This window comes from Colobus angolensis, unplaced genomic scaffold (assembly GCF_000951035.1).
Source record: "Colobus angolensis palliatus isolate OR3802 unplaced genomic scaffold, Cang.pa_1.0 Scaffold19, whole genome shotgun sequence".
Taxonomy (NCBI): Eukaryota; Metazoa; Chordata; class Mammalia; order Primates; family Cercopithecidae; genus Colobus; species Colobus angolensis.
In genome coordinates, this window is record NW_012115043.1 from 178,662 (window position 1) to 193,161 (window position 14,500).

At 45.1% G+C, this 14,500-nt stretch overlaps 1 protein-coding gene across 1 annotated transcript in view; it reads left to right on the forward strand.

Annotated features, from left to right (window-relative positions):
- Nucleotides 1-12,258, forward strand: part of LARP6 (La ribonucleoprotein domain family, member 6) — a 21,306-nt gene extending 9,048 nt beyond the window's left edge. Inside the window, exons 2-3 of the mRNA XM_011940298.1 lie at nt 7,296-7,506; nt 10,695-12,258. Coding sequence (XP_011795688.1) covers nt 10,836-11,759 — 924 coding nt within the window. The 5' untranslated portion in view covers nt 7,296-7,506; nt 10,695-10,835 and the 3' untranslated portion in view covers nt 11,760-12,258. The remainder of the gene's footprint in view (nt 1-7,295; nt 7,507-10,694) is intronic.
- Nucleotides 12,259-14,500: the final 2,242 nt, after the last annotated feature.

Genomic DNA, 14,500 nt, shown 5'->3' on the forward strand with positions numbered 1-14,500 from the left:
AATACAAAAAATTAGCCAGGGATGGCAGTGTGCCCCTGTAATCCCAGCTACTCAGGAGGCTGACACAGAAGAATCATTTAAACCCAGGAGGTGGAGGTTGCAGTGAGCCAAGATCATGCCACTGCGCTCCAGCCTGGGCGACAGAGTGAGACTCCGTCTCAAAAAAAAGAAAGAAGAAAAACACCAAAACCACAAATAGAAGGCTAATAGAAGAACCAAAACGAAAAGAAAATTTTAAAAATTTGAAGAAGGGATTATTTAGGGACATAAGTCATAAGTGACCCCAAATCCTCATTTTATATAGTAAGACATGAATAGAGAATGACTACAGTTGGCAAGTGAGAAATAGAGCTATAAGCATATTTTATAGAGCTATGAGATAACTCTCCTAAGAACTAAATGGCTGAAGAGAAGTTACCTCTAGGGAGGAAGGGTGGAGTGGGGAATTGTTGGTTTCTTTATAAGTTCCCTACTATTTTATTTTAGTTTTTGCTATGTTTATCTGTTACTTTAGTTTTTTGGAATCATGTTTCAATGAGATATTAAGTGTCCAAGGGAGAAATAATGAGGATGGTTGGAATGGCAAAGAGAGAACAGATGGGAGACCCTTCAAAATGAAATAAGCACTTTATAATTGACTAAATGTGGGGGCAAAAGAAAGAGTGAAAGGATACATCCTATGTCTTGAGCTTAAGTACGTAGAAGAGTGAGTAGGGAAAGTAGTTGGCAGGGTGGATTGGGAGGGAAGATGTATGATTTTCACAGGATGGTTGTAATCGACAAAAAGTTGACAATATTCAGACTTAAAGGATATAAACTTAATATTCTTAAAAGATATGGTATCTTTTCCCTTTTGAAAGCTATTTCACAAACAGGAAACAATGCAGCCTGGTCCTGGATATAACATGGGCTTTCCAACTCCCCCAAGATCCCCCTTTGGAGACGCACAGTTGCTGCTGACAGCACTCATGCAGAGGGTGGAGTCCTCCAAGCCCAAGAAGCTCACCTCTGCACTTGCATAGGGGTTTATGTCACCTCTACAGTATCGCCCACCTGTTCTGGAATCTCTGGCTATCTGCCTGTCTGCCCAGTGGGTGCAAATAATTGATGCAGAGTCACCCCCGATACATTATGGATAGTCTACTGTGAGACTGTGTGAAAGGAAGGTCAACTTCCCAGATAGAATGCCTGTTGATAGGCCCAGGCTTCAGTCCTGCCTGAGGTCAGGTTCTGCAGAAGGTGAGAAGTTAGATTGTGGACATATTTAATCTGATGCTACATCAGATTGTCCTAGTGGAAATGTCTGGCATGCAGTTAGGAATTGAGGACTGGAGCTCAGGAAGGAGAGGAAGGTGTGGGGTGGACAGGCTGGTGGGGGTAGATTTGAATTTGATGAGCTTATAGGAGCTGAAGTGTAGAGGTTGCTAGGGGATAAAGTGTCACAGATAGATACTTGGGTAACACCTACACTTTGAAATGAAGAGAGACCAGGCATGGTGGCTCATACCTGTAATCCCACCACTTTGGGGGGCTGAGGTGGGTGGATCACTTGAGCCTAGGGTTTCAAGACTAGTCTGAGCAACAAGGCAAAACCCCATCTTTACAAAAAAAAATAGAAAAATTAGCCAGGCGTGATGGCACATGCCTGTAGCCCCAGCTACTTGGGAGGCTGAGGTGGGAGGATTGCTTGAGCTTGGGAGGCTGAGGCTGCAGTGAGCTGTGTTCTTGCCACTGCATTCCAACTTGAGGCGACAGAGCAAGATCCAGTCTCAAAAAATAAAAAATAAAATAAAATAAAATAAATGGAGAGAGAAAGAGGAGACATAGAGGGCAGTAAAATGGGAAGAAGAATCAGAAAAGAATAAGTCACATAAGCCCAGGGGGAGAGTATCAAGAAGAAGGTGGTCAATAGTGTCAGATCCTGCATCAGGGCAGGAGGACTGTGTGAAGCCGTTCTTGCTTTGCTGTAAAGAAATATCTGAGACTGGGTAATTTATAAGAAAAGAGGCTTGATTGGCTCTTGGCTCTGCAGGCTGTATAGGAAGCATGGCACTAGCATCTGCTTCTGGGGAGGCCTCAGGAAGCTTACAATCGTGGTATAGAAGGTGAAGGGAGAACAGGCACATCACATCACGAAAGCAGGAGCAAGAGAGAGAGTTGGTGATGGTGGGGGTGGGGGGAAGTACTACATACTTTTAAATGACCAGGTCTTACAATAACTCACTATCAAGAGGGCAGCACCAAGGGGATGATGCTAAACCATTCATGAGAAACCACCCCTTGATTCAACCACCTCCCACCAGGCCCCACCTCCAACACTGGGGATTACAATTCAACATGAGATCTGGCTAAGACATACATTCAAACTATATCAAGAACCAAGATGGAGAAGAGACACCTGGATATGGCTACAAGTTCTTTGATGGATGTCTAGAGACACAGAACAAGCTGGAGCAAAGGTTGGGAAAAGGGAGAAGGGGTTGCCCAATGAAGGTCCAGAGAACCTTGATTGGATGAATTCCATCTTCTCCATCCAGTCTGAGATAGAATCATCTGCAGGCAGTAAAGCAGACATGGCAGGCCTTGGGAAGATTGGGAAGCTCTGGAATAAGCATTAGAGAGATTGAGAAATTATACTGTCTTCCTTCCGTTATGCTTTATTTGTTTATGAGTTTACCTTTTGTAACAGCATCTATTGCTGTGGTTTGGGAGTAGGATTAACTTGTCTGTGGCTCCTTTGGTAGTGCAGTCATTTCTGAGATACTAGCTATTTGTAGTAAGTTAGACCATTTTGCCAATACTCCTGAGTCTGCTCAAAACTCTTCACTGGCCATTAGCACACACCTGGCCCCATCCCCTGTGATTTATTGACATCTTTGTTAGCTGGGCCAGGAATTCCCTTTGCATTTGTAGTTATTTTGTCTGTTATATTCAACCCATCTGTTTTTTGTTGTTGTTGTTGTTTGTTTGTTTGTTTTGAGACGGAGTTTCATTCTTGTCACCCAGGCTAGAGTGCAGTTGTGCAATCCTGGCTCACTGCAACCTTCACCCCCCGGGTTCAAGTGATTCTCCTGCCTCAGCCTCCCAAGTAGCTGGGATTACAGGCGACCACCACCACATCAAGCTAATTTTTAGATTTTTGTTAGAGGTGGGGTTTCACCATGTTTGCCAGGCTGGTCTCAAACTCCTAACCTCAGGTGATCTGCCCCTCTCAGCCTCCCAAAGTGCTGGGATTACAGGCATGAGCCACCGTGCCCGGCCTCAACCCATCTGTTTTAATTACTATTTAGGGGGTAAACTTTCCCTAATAAAGTGAAATTTGTTCTGTCCTTCTTGCATCTCCTTTTTCATCCTATTGGTTGTCCCACTGATGTTTTGCCTTCGGGATGTTTTGAGAACCTCTTTTCTCCATGTAGTGTTGCTGAGGTTACTATTGTATTTGGCTGTGTAAGTAATAGAAAACCCAATAAGTGAATTAAACAAATTGGATTTGATCTTTCTCATGTAATAATAAAAAATCTGCAGGTAGATAGTTATAAGAGCTTATCCAACAACTTAATAATGTCAGGGCCAATAATGTCAACAAATCAGGCCAAGCTGATTCTCTTGGCCTTTTCCTTATGGTAGTAAAATGGCTGCTACAGATTCAACCATCACATCCACATTCAAAGAAGATAAAAGGGGAAGGGGCAGGGCCAAGAGATTTTCACTTAAGTGTTACCAGCCATAACATTTAGTTTTTATAGCCTCTAGAGTAAAGATGGCAATTGAAGCCGGGCGTGGTGGAGGGCGCCTGTAGTCCTATCTACTCGGGAGCCTGAGGCAGGAGAATGGTGTGAGCCCAGTAGGCGGAGCTTGCAGTGAGTCGAGATCGCGCCACTGCACTCCAGCCTGGGCAACGAAGCGAGACTCTGTCTCAAAAAAAAAAAAAAGAAAAGAAAAAAGAAAAGAAGAAGAAGAAGAAGAAAGCAATTGAGAAAGTGTTTGCTATTGGATGTTGGGTGAGTCAGCTTAATGCCTGATTTTTATCATCCCATTTTAACAAGACTTAAAAAAAAAACCTTTAAAATTGAGTCTACCTGTTATTTTCTTCACTATACTTTTTTTTTTTTTTGAGACAGTCTCACTGTGTCACCCAGACTGGAGTGCAGTGGTGTGATTTCTGCTCACTGCTACCTCCACCTCCCAAGTTCAAGGGATTCTCCTGCCTCAGCCTCCCGAGTAGCTAGGATTACAGGCGTGCACCACCACACCCAGCTACTTTTTTGTATTTTTAGTAGAGATGGGCTTTCACCATGTTGGCCAGGCTGGTCTTGAACTTCTAACCTCAAGTGATCCACCCCCCTCAGCCTCACAAAGTGCTGGGTTACAGGTGTGAGCCACCGTGCCTGGCCTCTTCACTCTGCATTTACCTTGAGACATCAATAAGGTATTTTAAAAGCCATTCCCAGGCTGCCTACAGGCAAATAGCTGAAACTCTTTATTTTTAATCAACCAATGCCTATATTTTATACTAATTATAATTTCTGGATTTGAAAAATTATTAAATAGCTTTATTTGCTTTTTTCTCTCTTGCCAGAATATTTTTTTCCCTCATTTTGAGTATTCCACAGTTGCTTCTTTTCTTTTTTTTCTTTGTGAGGCTGAGAGCCAATGAAAATTTTGTTGAAGGACATATATGTATGTGTCTTTTCCAGCTTTAAGTGATCACAGTAACAGGCCTGTTGAGATTACTGGTCCTGACATTGAGTTGCTAAACCAATTCCTATAACTACCTACCTGCAACTTTCTGCTAACTTCTAATAATGGCATCAGTTATGATGTGGATAATCAGTATTCTCTAAATGTTTATTGGTTTGAAATTGTTATAATCCCCTTATGAAAGATTAGCCTTCCTAAGGAAGCTCTGTCCAGGATTGCTTTGGCTTGTTCCCGTCACCTAATGTTCTTAGGGAGAGGGAGAGGAGGAAGTCTACCCAGGTGGCGCTGCTGGTGGTGGTGGGCTTTATTAAGAGGGGCCCGGTGACGGGATTGTTTCCAGAGTCCATTGCGGGAAGGGTCCTAGCAAAACATATAAGCTATTATGTATACTGGATTTGGAGACAGAGGATTTGAGTTTAAATCCTAGATCTGCCTCTTATGAACGAGTGAAGGAATTTATCTGTGCCTACAGAGCTTTGAGGGTGTGCTAGGCACTCTTCTGGGTATTTTCATGTATTAATTCATTGAATCTTCACAACACTCCCATGAGGGTAGGGACTATCATGATTCCCAATTTACAGGTGATGGAACTGAAGTGAGATGCAGTGGAGTTCCTTGCCTAGATTTACTTAACTAATAAACAGTGGTACAGGTTGAACATCCTTAATAAAAAAATTCAAAATCTGAAGTGCTGTAAAATCGGAAACATTTTGAGCCACCATGACACCACAGATTTAACATGGGTTAAAAACTGAGACAGTGACACCTTTGCTTTCCGCTGGTTCAGAAACTTTGTTTCATGCACAAAATTATTAAAAATATTGCGTAAGATTACCTCAGGTTATCTGTACAAGGTGTATATGATACATAAATGAATTTGCATTTAGACTTGGGTCCCATCCTTGAGATATCTCATTACGTATATACAGATATTCCAAAATCTGGAAAAATCGGAAATCCGAAACACTTCTGGTCCCAGGCATTTTGGATGAGGGATACTCAGTCTGAACCAAGCATTTGGACCCAGGCAGTCTTAACTCTAAAGCCAGGACTCCTAGAGCCAGCAGCCCTAGGAAATTACACTCCCATCTGTAATTCCAGCACTTTGGGAGCCCAAGGCAGGTGGCTTGAGAGGCAGTGATCATGTATCCACATGGAGATCGCACCACTGCACTCCAGGTCTTGTCCTGAACCAGCTAAGAAATCAAGCTTTTTTTCTTTAATAAATATGGAGGATCTTACTGAAAGGTCAAGTGACTCTGCTATACTGTCTTCTAGAAACTACGATTTGAGGGGGTGGAGTAGAAGAGGAAGAATAAGAGAGTATATGTGAAAAACATTTTGCCATATGTGAAAAACATATGGGGGCAGAGCACCACATACATGTCAGCAGAGGGTGTTGTTATAATAATAATTATTCTTATTTTGAGACAGGGTCTCACTCTATCAACCAGTCTGAGGTGCAGTGGTGTAATCTTGGCTCACTGCAACTTAGACCTCCCGGGCTCAAGCTCTCCTCCCACCTCAGCCTCCCAAGTAGCTGGGACTATAGGCCTGCACCACCACACCTGGCTAAATTTTTTGTGTGTTTTTTGTAGCGACAGGCATCCCACTATGTTGCCCAGGCTGGTCTCAAACTCCTGGGCTCAGGCTGCCTGCCTTGGCCTCCCAAAGTGCTGGGATTACAGATGGGAGCCACGATGCCTGGCCAGTTATTATTTTTATGATCCTCCATACTTGTTAAAAACAAAAGGCCGGGCGCGGTGGCTCAAGCCTGTAATCCCAGCACTTTGGGAGGCCGAGACGGGTGGATCACGAGGTCAGGAGATCGAGACCATCCTGGCTAACACGGTGAAACCCCGTCTCTACTAAAAATACAAAAACTAGCCGGGCGAGGTGGCAGGCGCCTGTAGTCCCAGCTACTCGGGAGGCTGAGGCGGGAGAATGGCGTAAACCCGGGAGGCGGAGCTTGCAGTGAGCTGAGATCCGGCCACTGCCCGGCCACTGCCTGGCTACTGCACTCCAGTCCGGCGACAGAGCGAGACTCCGCCTCAAAAAAAAAAAAAAAAAAAAATTGACTTCTTAGCTGTTTGGGGGCAAATCTCTCCTTCTGTGACCATGTGACCCAGTGTCATCACCTAGGGCTGCCGTAACAAAATACCATGAGCTGGATGGTTTAGAACAACAGAAATATATTGTTTCATGGTTCTGGAGGCCTGAAGCCTGAAATCAAGTGCCCTCTGAAAGTACTAGAAATGGATCCATTCCAGGCATCTTTCCTCACTTCTAGTGGCAGTCTTTGGCATTCCTTGGGTTTTGCTGCATCACCCCAGTGTCTCCCTTCGCCTTCACATGATGTTCTCTCTGTGTGCATGTCTGTGTTCAAATTTCCCCTTTTGATAAGGACTCCAGTTGTGTTGGATTAGGGGGTGTACCCTACTCCAGTAAGACCTATCTTAATTAATTGCATCTGCGGTGACCCCCATTTCCAAATAACATCATATTCCAAGGTACTGGGGGTCAGGACTTTAACATATGAATTTTGGGGGGACACAGTTCAACCCCTAACACCCGGTGTCTCCTTCTGGTCTCAGTGGCACCACTGCAAGTGGAGGCGAGAATGAGCGTGAGGACCTGGAGCAGGAGTGGAAGCCCCCGGACGAGGAGTTGATCAAGAAACTGGTGGATCAGATCGAATTCTACTTTTCAGATGAAAACCTGGAGAAGGACGCCTTTTTGTTAAAGCACGTGAGGAGGAACAAGCTAGGATATGTGAGCGTTAAGCTGCTCACATCCTTTAAAAAGGTGAGGCTTGGTTCTCAGAAGCTGCTTCAAGGATTTCAAGTGTGTTTTGGGTTGTGGTTCTAAACATTTTTTTTTTTTACTCCCTTGAAACCTGATGACGAACAATTTTTAAAATTAAGTCTGAAAAAGAGAAAAATAGCTAGGAGAAGGGATTTAGGATTGTTAGGAATACACTCCCACACTATTAAAAGGGTCCTGGGCATTGGGACAAATCTCAGCTGGCAGCAGTTATGAAACAATATTACTTGTTCTTAGTAAAGTTCAGGCACTTTTGCCAGGCAAGTGGGTGGCCAGGAGGATGCGGTACCAGGACAGAGGGACTTGAAGGCCTTGAGAGATACCTGCCAGACCTAAAATTATATGAAATCCAAGCTTTTCATTTGTCAAGTTGAATAAGTAAAGGGAGAGAATGAGCACCCAGCACTATCAGAAATGATCCTTCTCTAAGACACAAATGCTCTGCCTGTGTGACGCCATCATCCTCATCTATACAATAGGGAGATGAGATTTGTAATTATTGCTGCCATCTGGGCAGCAGACTGCTTGTCCCTGCCATATATAGATCCAGTGTTTGGGCTGTGTACTGTCTACTTCTCAGAGAGTTGACAGACTAGTTGGAATAAGAACTCTGTGTCTCCCTTGGGAGAAGTGCATTTACTAGAATGGAAAAGCACCACGCAGCCTGTTGCATAACGGGATGCGTAACAAGTGGGTCCCGGCCAAGTTGTCTGTGTACTTTGTCAGAGAGCACTGGAGGAGAGCTTTTCTCCTTGGACCTCTTCCCTGCCTCACCCACTGGTGTACTCTGCCTGGCCCTCTCACTCTTTTTCCTTTATTCATTCATCAAATATACTCATTGTCTCTGCTGAGTGCTGTGCTAGGCGCAGGAGGTACAGAATGAAGATGGTACTCCCCCTGTCCTTGACAAGCTCGCAGTCCAATAAAGGAGAGAGATCTGAAAGATTACAATGTGACCACATACAGTAGGACAAAAGAGAGAACACAGTATTGTTGGGTGCTAGTTGATCAGAGCAACTAACCCTGTCTGGAGACTTGAGAAGTCTTCCCAGAGAAGGTGACATTGAAATAGGATTCTGGAGGATGAGTAGGAGTTTTCTAGGTACAGGGGAATGGAAGGGGTATTTTAATGGCCAGAGAACAGTGAGCAAGCCTTCATATGAAAAGTGTTTGTGGGGGATTCCAAAATGAAGCAGCCAGTGGAATCATCCCGCACGTCTCTTTATTCCTCCCCAGGGACCCCGAGAGTCACCCTGTTTTACTTTCCTCTTTAAGCTGCCACTTATGGACCAATTTAGGAATGTTCTTCTCTGTTGAAACCTGGCTGCAGAGTACAGACAGACTCCCTAACACCTCCAAAATCAAAGCAAAGATCCTTTTCATTCTGAAGGATTTCCTGTTAAGCACAAAAGGGAAACATACATGACAAAGGTAAAAAACACAGGGAAATTACAATGTTTCTGAAACCTTAGAGTTCTTCTAGTAATTGCACAGGGACGAAAGCTCCCTGGTCCGTTTTCTCAGGTACTACCTGGACCTTCCTTATGAATGGTCATGGACCCAGGCTTAGGATGCTCGGACTGTAACCGAGATTTTCCAGTGGACTTTGCTTCTGGCTCAGGAGGGATATTCAGTCCTTGTAGAGCCTGCTTCTCTTGCAATGAGATGTGGTCCCCCACAGACTTCTGTAGCCCTCTGAGTAAGGCAGTGCTGTGCTTTCCCTAGGTGCTCCTAGCTCAAGCTTCAGGCTTAGGAAATTGTCTCTTTTTATCTCCCAAGTGCTCCCTCCCTAGCTGTTTTTGGAGAAGGCTCCACCATGTTTCACCCCACAGTGAGCCACTGCCTGGCTTTCCCCCAGCCTCACACTCACCTGCAGTCATCAGCTTCACCCTTTCTGGATTCCTCGACTCTGTCCACCTGAAATCCGACCCTTGGCCTGGGCCTTCTTCTCTGTGCCCTTGGCCGCGTATTCTAGCAGCCTAAGTCTGAGCCATTTCACCCAGAGGCTGCAGGCTACAGTGGACAGTACTATCTCTCTAGGAGCCTGTGTATAGTCATGGGTCTGCCAGGGTTTCTCCATCCTGCCCAGTGAGTGAGCCTTTCCTTCTTGAATTTCATGAAGTTCCTGTTTTATGCTCAGAGGCACCTGGAGTTCCCAGTTCTTTTGCAGAGCAGCTATGTTGGCCTGTTCTCAGAGGACTTAGGGGGATCTTGCCATTATGGGCTCAGGTCACCCACCCCACCCACCTTCACTATTTCTTTGGGATGACTCATTCCCCCCGGCATTCCCTTCACCGGAAGTGGGCCTCTAGAAAATTACTGTTTTGCAGTATAAGTATAGCTTTCATATACTGCAACATTGATACACACAATTTCCACCAACAGAGGAGGAGGGAGGGATTATTTCACCGTTCTTAGTGAGGCCCAAGTTGGATTTAATTTCAAGTTGAAATAGTTCATGTCATTCTCAGGAGATATTGCAGTAAAATGTGAAAGATCTTTTGGAACCTTCTCTGTATCAAATGCCAAAATGCAGAAATACTGCTTTAGAGAAGCATTTGAATGTTAAAATCTCCAAATCCTATCCAAATGATGACACGTAATATTTGAAATAATGATAGCACATGATAGTTGAGTACTCACTGTGAGCTAGACACTATTCTGTTTTATATGTAAATGAGTTTGTATGTGTCTGTACATACATATGTACATGTATATATTTATTCGTTTAATCTTCAGGACAACTCTTTGAGATGGCACTGTTAACATCTCCATTTTCCAGGGCAAGTTGAGGCACTAAGAGGTTGAATAACTTTCCAAGTCTTACTGCAGGCTAGAGGTGGGTCTTTGATTTGTGTATACAACAGCTTTGTTCCAGAGCCTGCAATTTAACCTCTAAACTTGCACAGAATAGAATATTTCCATTTTCATGGAGAGTTCTGTTGGACAACACTGCTGTGGTGCCCTTGTTTGAAATTGTAGAACTTGTTTTCATTCACTTATTCATTCATTAGATTTTTGAGTGTTTACATACTACGTATGATTCTAGACAGTAGAATACAGGGATTCTGGTGTTACAGGGATAAGGAAGTGAGGGAGGGAGCTTATAGTGTACACAAAGATGGACAAGGGCATTAGATACTATTTCAGATTTGCTTTCTGTTCTGCAGGTGAAACACCTTACACGGGACTGGAGAACCACAGCCCATGCCTTGAAGTATTCAGTGGTCCTTGAGTTGAATGAGGACCACCGGAAGGTGAGGAGGACCACCCCCGTCCCACTGTTCCCCAACGAGAACCTCCCCAGCAAGATGCTCCTGGTCTATGATCTCTACCTGTCTCCTAAGCTGTGGGCTCTGGCCACCCCCCAGAAGAATGGAAGGGTGCAGGAGAAGGTGATGGAACACCTGCTGAAGCTTTTTGGGACTTTTGGAGTCATCTCATCAGTGCGGATCCTCAAACCTGGGAGAGAGCTGCCCCCTGACATCCGGAGGATCAGCAGCCGCTACAGCCAAGTGGGGACCCAGGAGTGTGCCATCGTGGAGTTCGAGGAGGTGGAAGCAGCCATCAAAGCCCATGAGTTCATGATCACAGAATCTCAGGGCAAAGAGAACATGAAAGCTGTCCTGATTGGTATGAAACCACCCAAAAAGAAACCTGCCAAAGACAAAAATCATGACGAGGAGCCCACTGCGAGCATCCACCTGAACAAGTCCCTGAACAAGAGAGTGGAGGAGCTTCAGTACATGGGTGATGAGTCTTCCGCCAACAGCTCCTCTGACCCCGAGAGCAACCCCACGTCCCCTATGGCGGGCCGACGGCACATGGCCACTAACAAGCTCAGCCCTTCTGGCCACCAGAATCTCTTTCTGAGTCCAAATGCCTCCCCGTGCACAAGTCCTTGGAGCAGCCCTTTGGCCCAACGCAAAGGCGTTTCCAGAAAGTCCCCACTGGCGGAGGAAGGTAGACTGAACTGCAGCACCAGCCCTGAGATCTTCCGCAAGTGTATGGATTATTCCTCTGACAGCAGCGTCACTCCCTCTGGCAGCCCCTGGGTCCGGAGGCGCCGCCAAGCCGAGATGGGGACCCAGGAGAAAAGCCCCGGTGTGAGTCCCCTGCTCTCCCGGAAGATGCAGACTGCAGATGGGTTACCTGTGGGGGTGCTGAGGTTGCCCAGGGGCCCTGACAACACCAGAGGATTTCATGGCCATGAGAGAAGCAGGGCTTGTGTATAAATACCTTCTATTTTTAATACCAGCTCCACTGAAAACCACCTTCGTTTTCAAGTTTCTGACAAATATCTGGCATGACAGAATGGAATTCATTCCTCTTTGAGAGATTTTGTATACATATAGAGCTCTTAATTTATCTATCTGTAATATATATAAACCGGTACGCCATGGTTTGAAGACCACCTTCTAGTTCAGGACACCTGTTCTTCCCAGCGTGGCCACTATTTTGATGATGGCTGATGTGAGTGAGTGTGATGGCCCTGAAGGGCTGTGGGATGGAGGTTCCCTTGGGAAACTCTGGCAGCATCTCTCTTTTTTGGTATGGAGTTTTTCCCTTCAGTGACTGAGCTGTCCTTGATAGGCCATGCAAGGGCTTCCTGAGAGTCCGGGAGAGTTACCTTGTACAACAAGTAGTTAAGCCTTTAGCATGGTGTCTTATAGGACCAAATCGATGTTACCTGTCAAGTAAATAAATAATAAAACACCCCACTGGGAGTGCTGACTTTGAGGTTATAGATTGTGCCTGACAAAAGTCTGTGCCTATCTAACAGAGCTGTGGGTGGTATGTCATGAGGCCCTGAGGCGATTAGCAGAGACATCTTTCTTTTCTTTAAGAGAAGATTAAAAAATTTTTTTATTTGTACACATTTATGGGCTACATGAGAAACTTTGTTACATGTTTATAATGCATAGTGATCAAGTCAGGGCACTTAGGGTTCCTCACTATACCCCAGGGCAGTCCCAGGGTTCTCCCTGGACTCCTGGCAGCCTGCGAGGTGTCTCATCACAATGAATTTTACTGAGCAAAGGCCGCTTGGCATATACTGAGGGTGTACAGTCCAGGACCCACAGCATCGATCTTACCCGGGAACTTGTTAGAAATCCAGATTCTCAGGCCGACCCCAGGCTCACTGAATTAGAAAGTCTGGGAGAAAGGTCTGGAATTTGGGTTTTAACAAGCCCTGCAGGTGATTCTAATGCACGCTAGAGAACCACTGGATGGACAAAGGCTGCAGGACTTGAGGTCAGTCCATTTGACCCCCACATCTCTCACTGTTTTGTGATCTTGGGAAGGTTACTAAGCCCCATGAACCTCATCATCTCCCTGTGAATTGCTTTGTCATGATGTCCGTGTCTGGAATGCAGCTGGCCCTCCCTAAATGTTAGCTCTCTTCCCTTCTCACTTGGGTTCATGTTTGTTATCATCAGGAGCTGCCTTGGTGTAGTAGAAAGAGCACTGGCCTAGATTCCGGTGTTGGCTTATGCACTGGCTATTTGGCAGGATCTAATAGAGCTTGTTAATAATTATTGAACAGTGATTAGGTGCCAGGGACCATGCTAACAGCTTTCCATGCATTATCTCATTTAATCTGCCCAACAAGTACAAGAGAAATGTTCAGGTGTTATCTCTATTTTATTCCAGAAAAAAACAGACTTTACTTGGGTAATTAACTTGCCCAAGGCTGAACAGCTAGATTAGTAGAGTTGGGCTTGAAACTAGCGGTCTGGCTTTGGAGCCCACATTGTTTAACCACTAAGTGGTGGTCAACATTTCTGATCTTTACTACCCACATTCAAAAAAACAATCCACTATTAAAAGGTGCTAATATTTATTCAGCAGCTTCCTACGTGCTAGGCATTTGGTTAGACACATTTCACTTACTCTCAGTGTCCATCATAATGTATTATTATGCCAGTATCACACATGCAGCTGCTGAGGTAGGACAATAATACCCTAAACTTGTGAAAATGGACAAAGATAGTATATCCTAAATGACACAGGTCTATACAAATTAGCAGGTGATTATCATCTGGATAGTAAGGTGCTGTGTCCCTTAAGATGCAGAAGAGTTCCAATAAACTGGCAAATGCCTCCAGGAATGTCCTGGATTTGCCATTTCCACCACTACCAGCTGTAGGTGCCTGAAGGCTTGTGTCTGGACCGCCAGGCCTCCTGACCTTGGGCAATGCCAGGGTCCCTTCCAGCCCCACCCTATACTTCCCTCCCTGACTCTGCTCCCATCGCCTCCTGCCTGCTGCTTCCCTGCAGCCACTCCACCTGCTCCTTGGCCATCGGGCCATCTGGGCTTCACCAGCTCTTCTTGGCCAGTGACATTCAAGGCTGTTCCACCCTATTATGCCTGTTACACAAGCCACAGCTCTATTTTTAGATTAACCCTCGTGGATCATAATTACTTTCAAAAATATCTACACCCTCACCTTTACATGTGAATACAGATGAACTTGGCCTTCCTTGGGTCACATTGCCCTGTGTGACATTATAAAAGAACACTGCAGTGGGGGTCAGCAGATCTGAGGTAGAGTCGTGGCTTTTCTACTAAACGACTGTGACCTTCAGCAAGTCATTTGTTTTATTGGTTCACAGTTTTTCCCACAAACCAGTGAATAACAGTAAGATGTTCCTTAAATAAGGTCATATATGTGCAAGTGCTTTCTGAATGGAAAAGTACTTTGTACGTATTACTCACTACTTATCCTGCTCTCTGATCATCACCTCCAAAGACAAGCCTCCTTTTGCTGCAATTCTTAACCCTGGCCTCACATTAGAGTCACCTAAAGAGCTTTTAAAAACTGCCTATGGGGCCAGGCACGGTGGCTCACGCCTGTAATCCCAGCACTTTGGGAGGCCGTGGCGGGCAGATCACGAGGTCAGGAGATCGAGACCATCCTGGCTAATATGGTAAAACCCCATCTCTACTAAAAATACAAAAAATTTAGCCGGG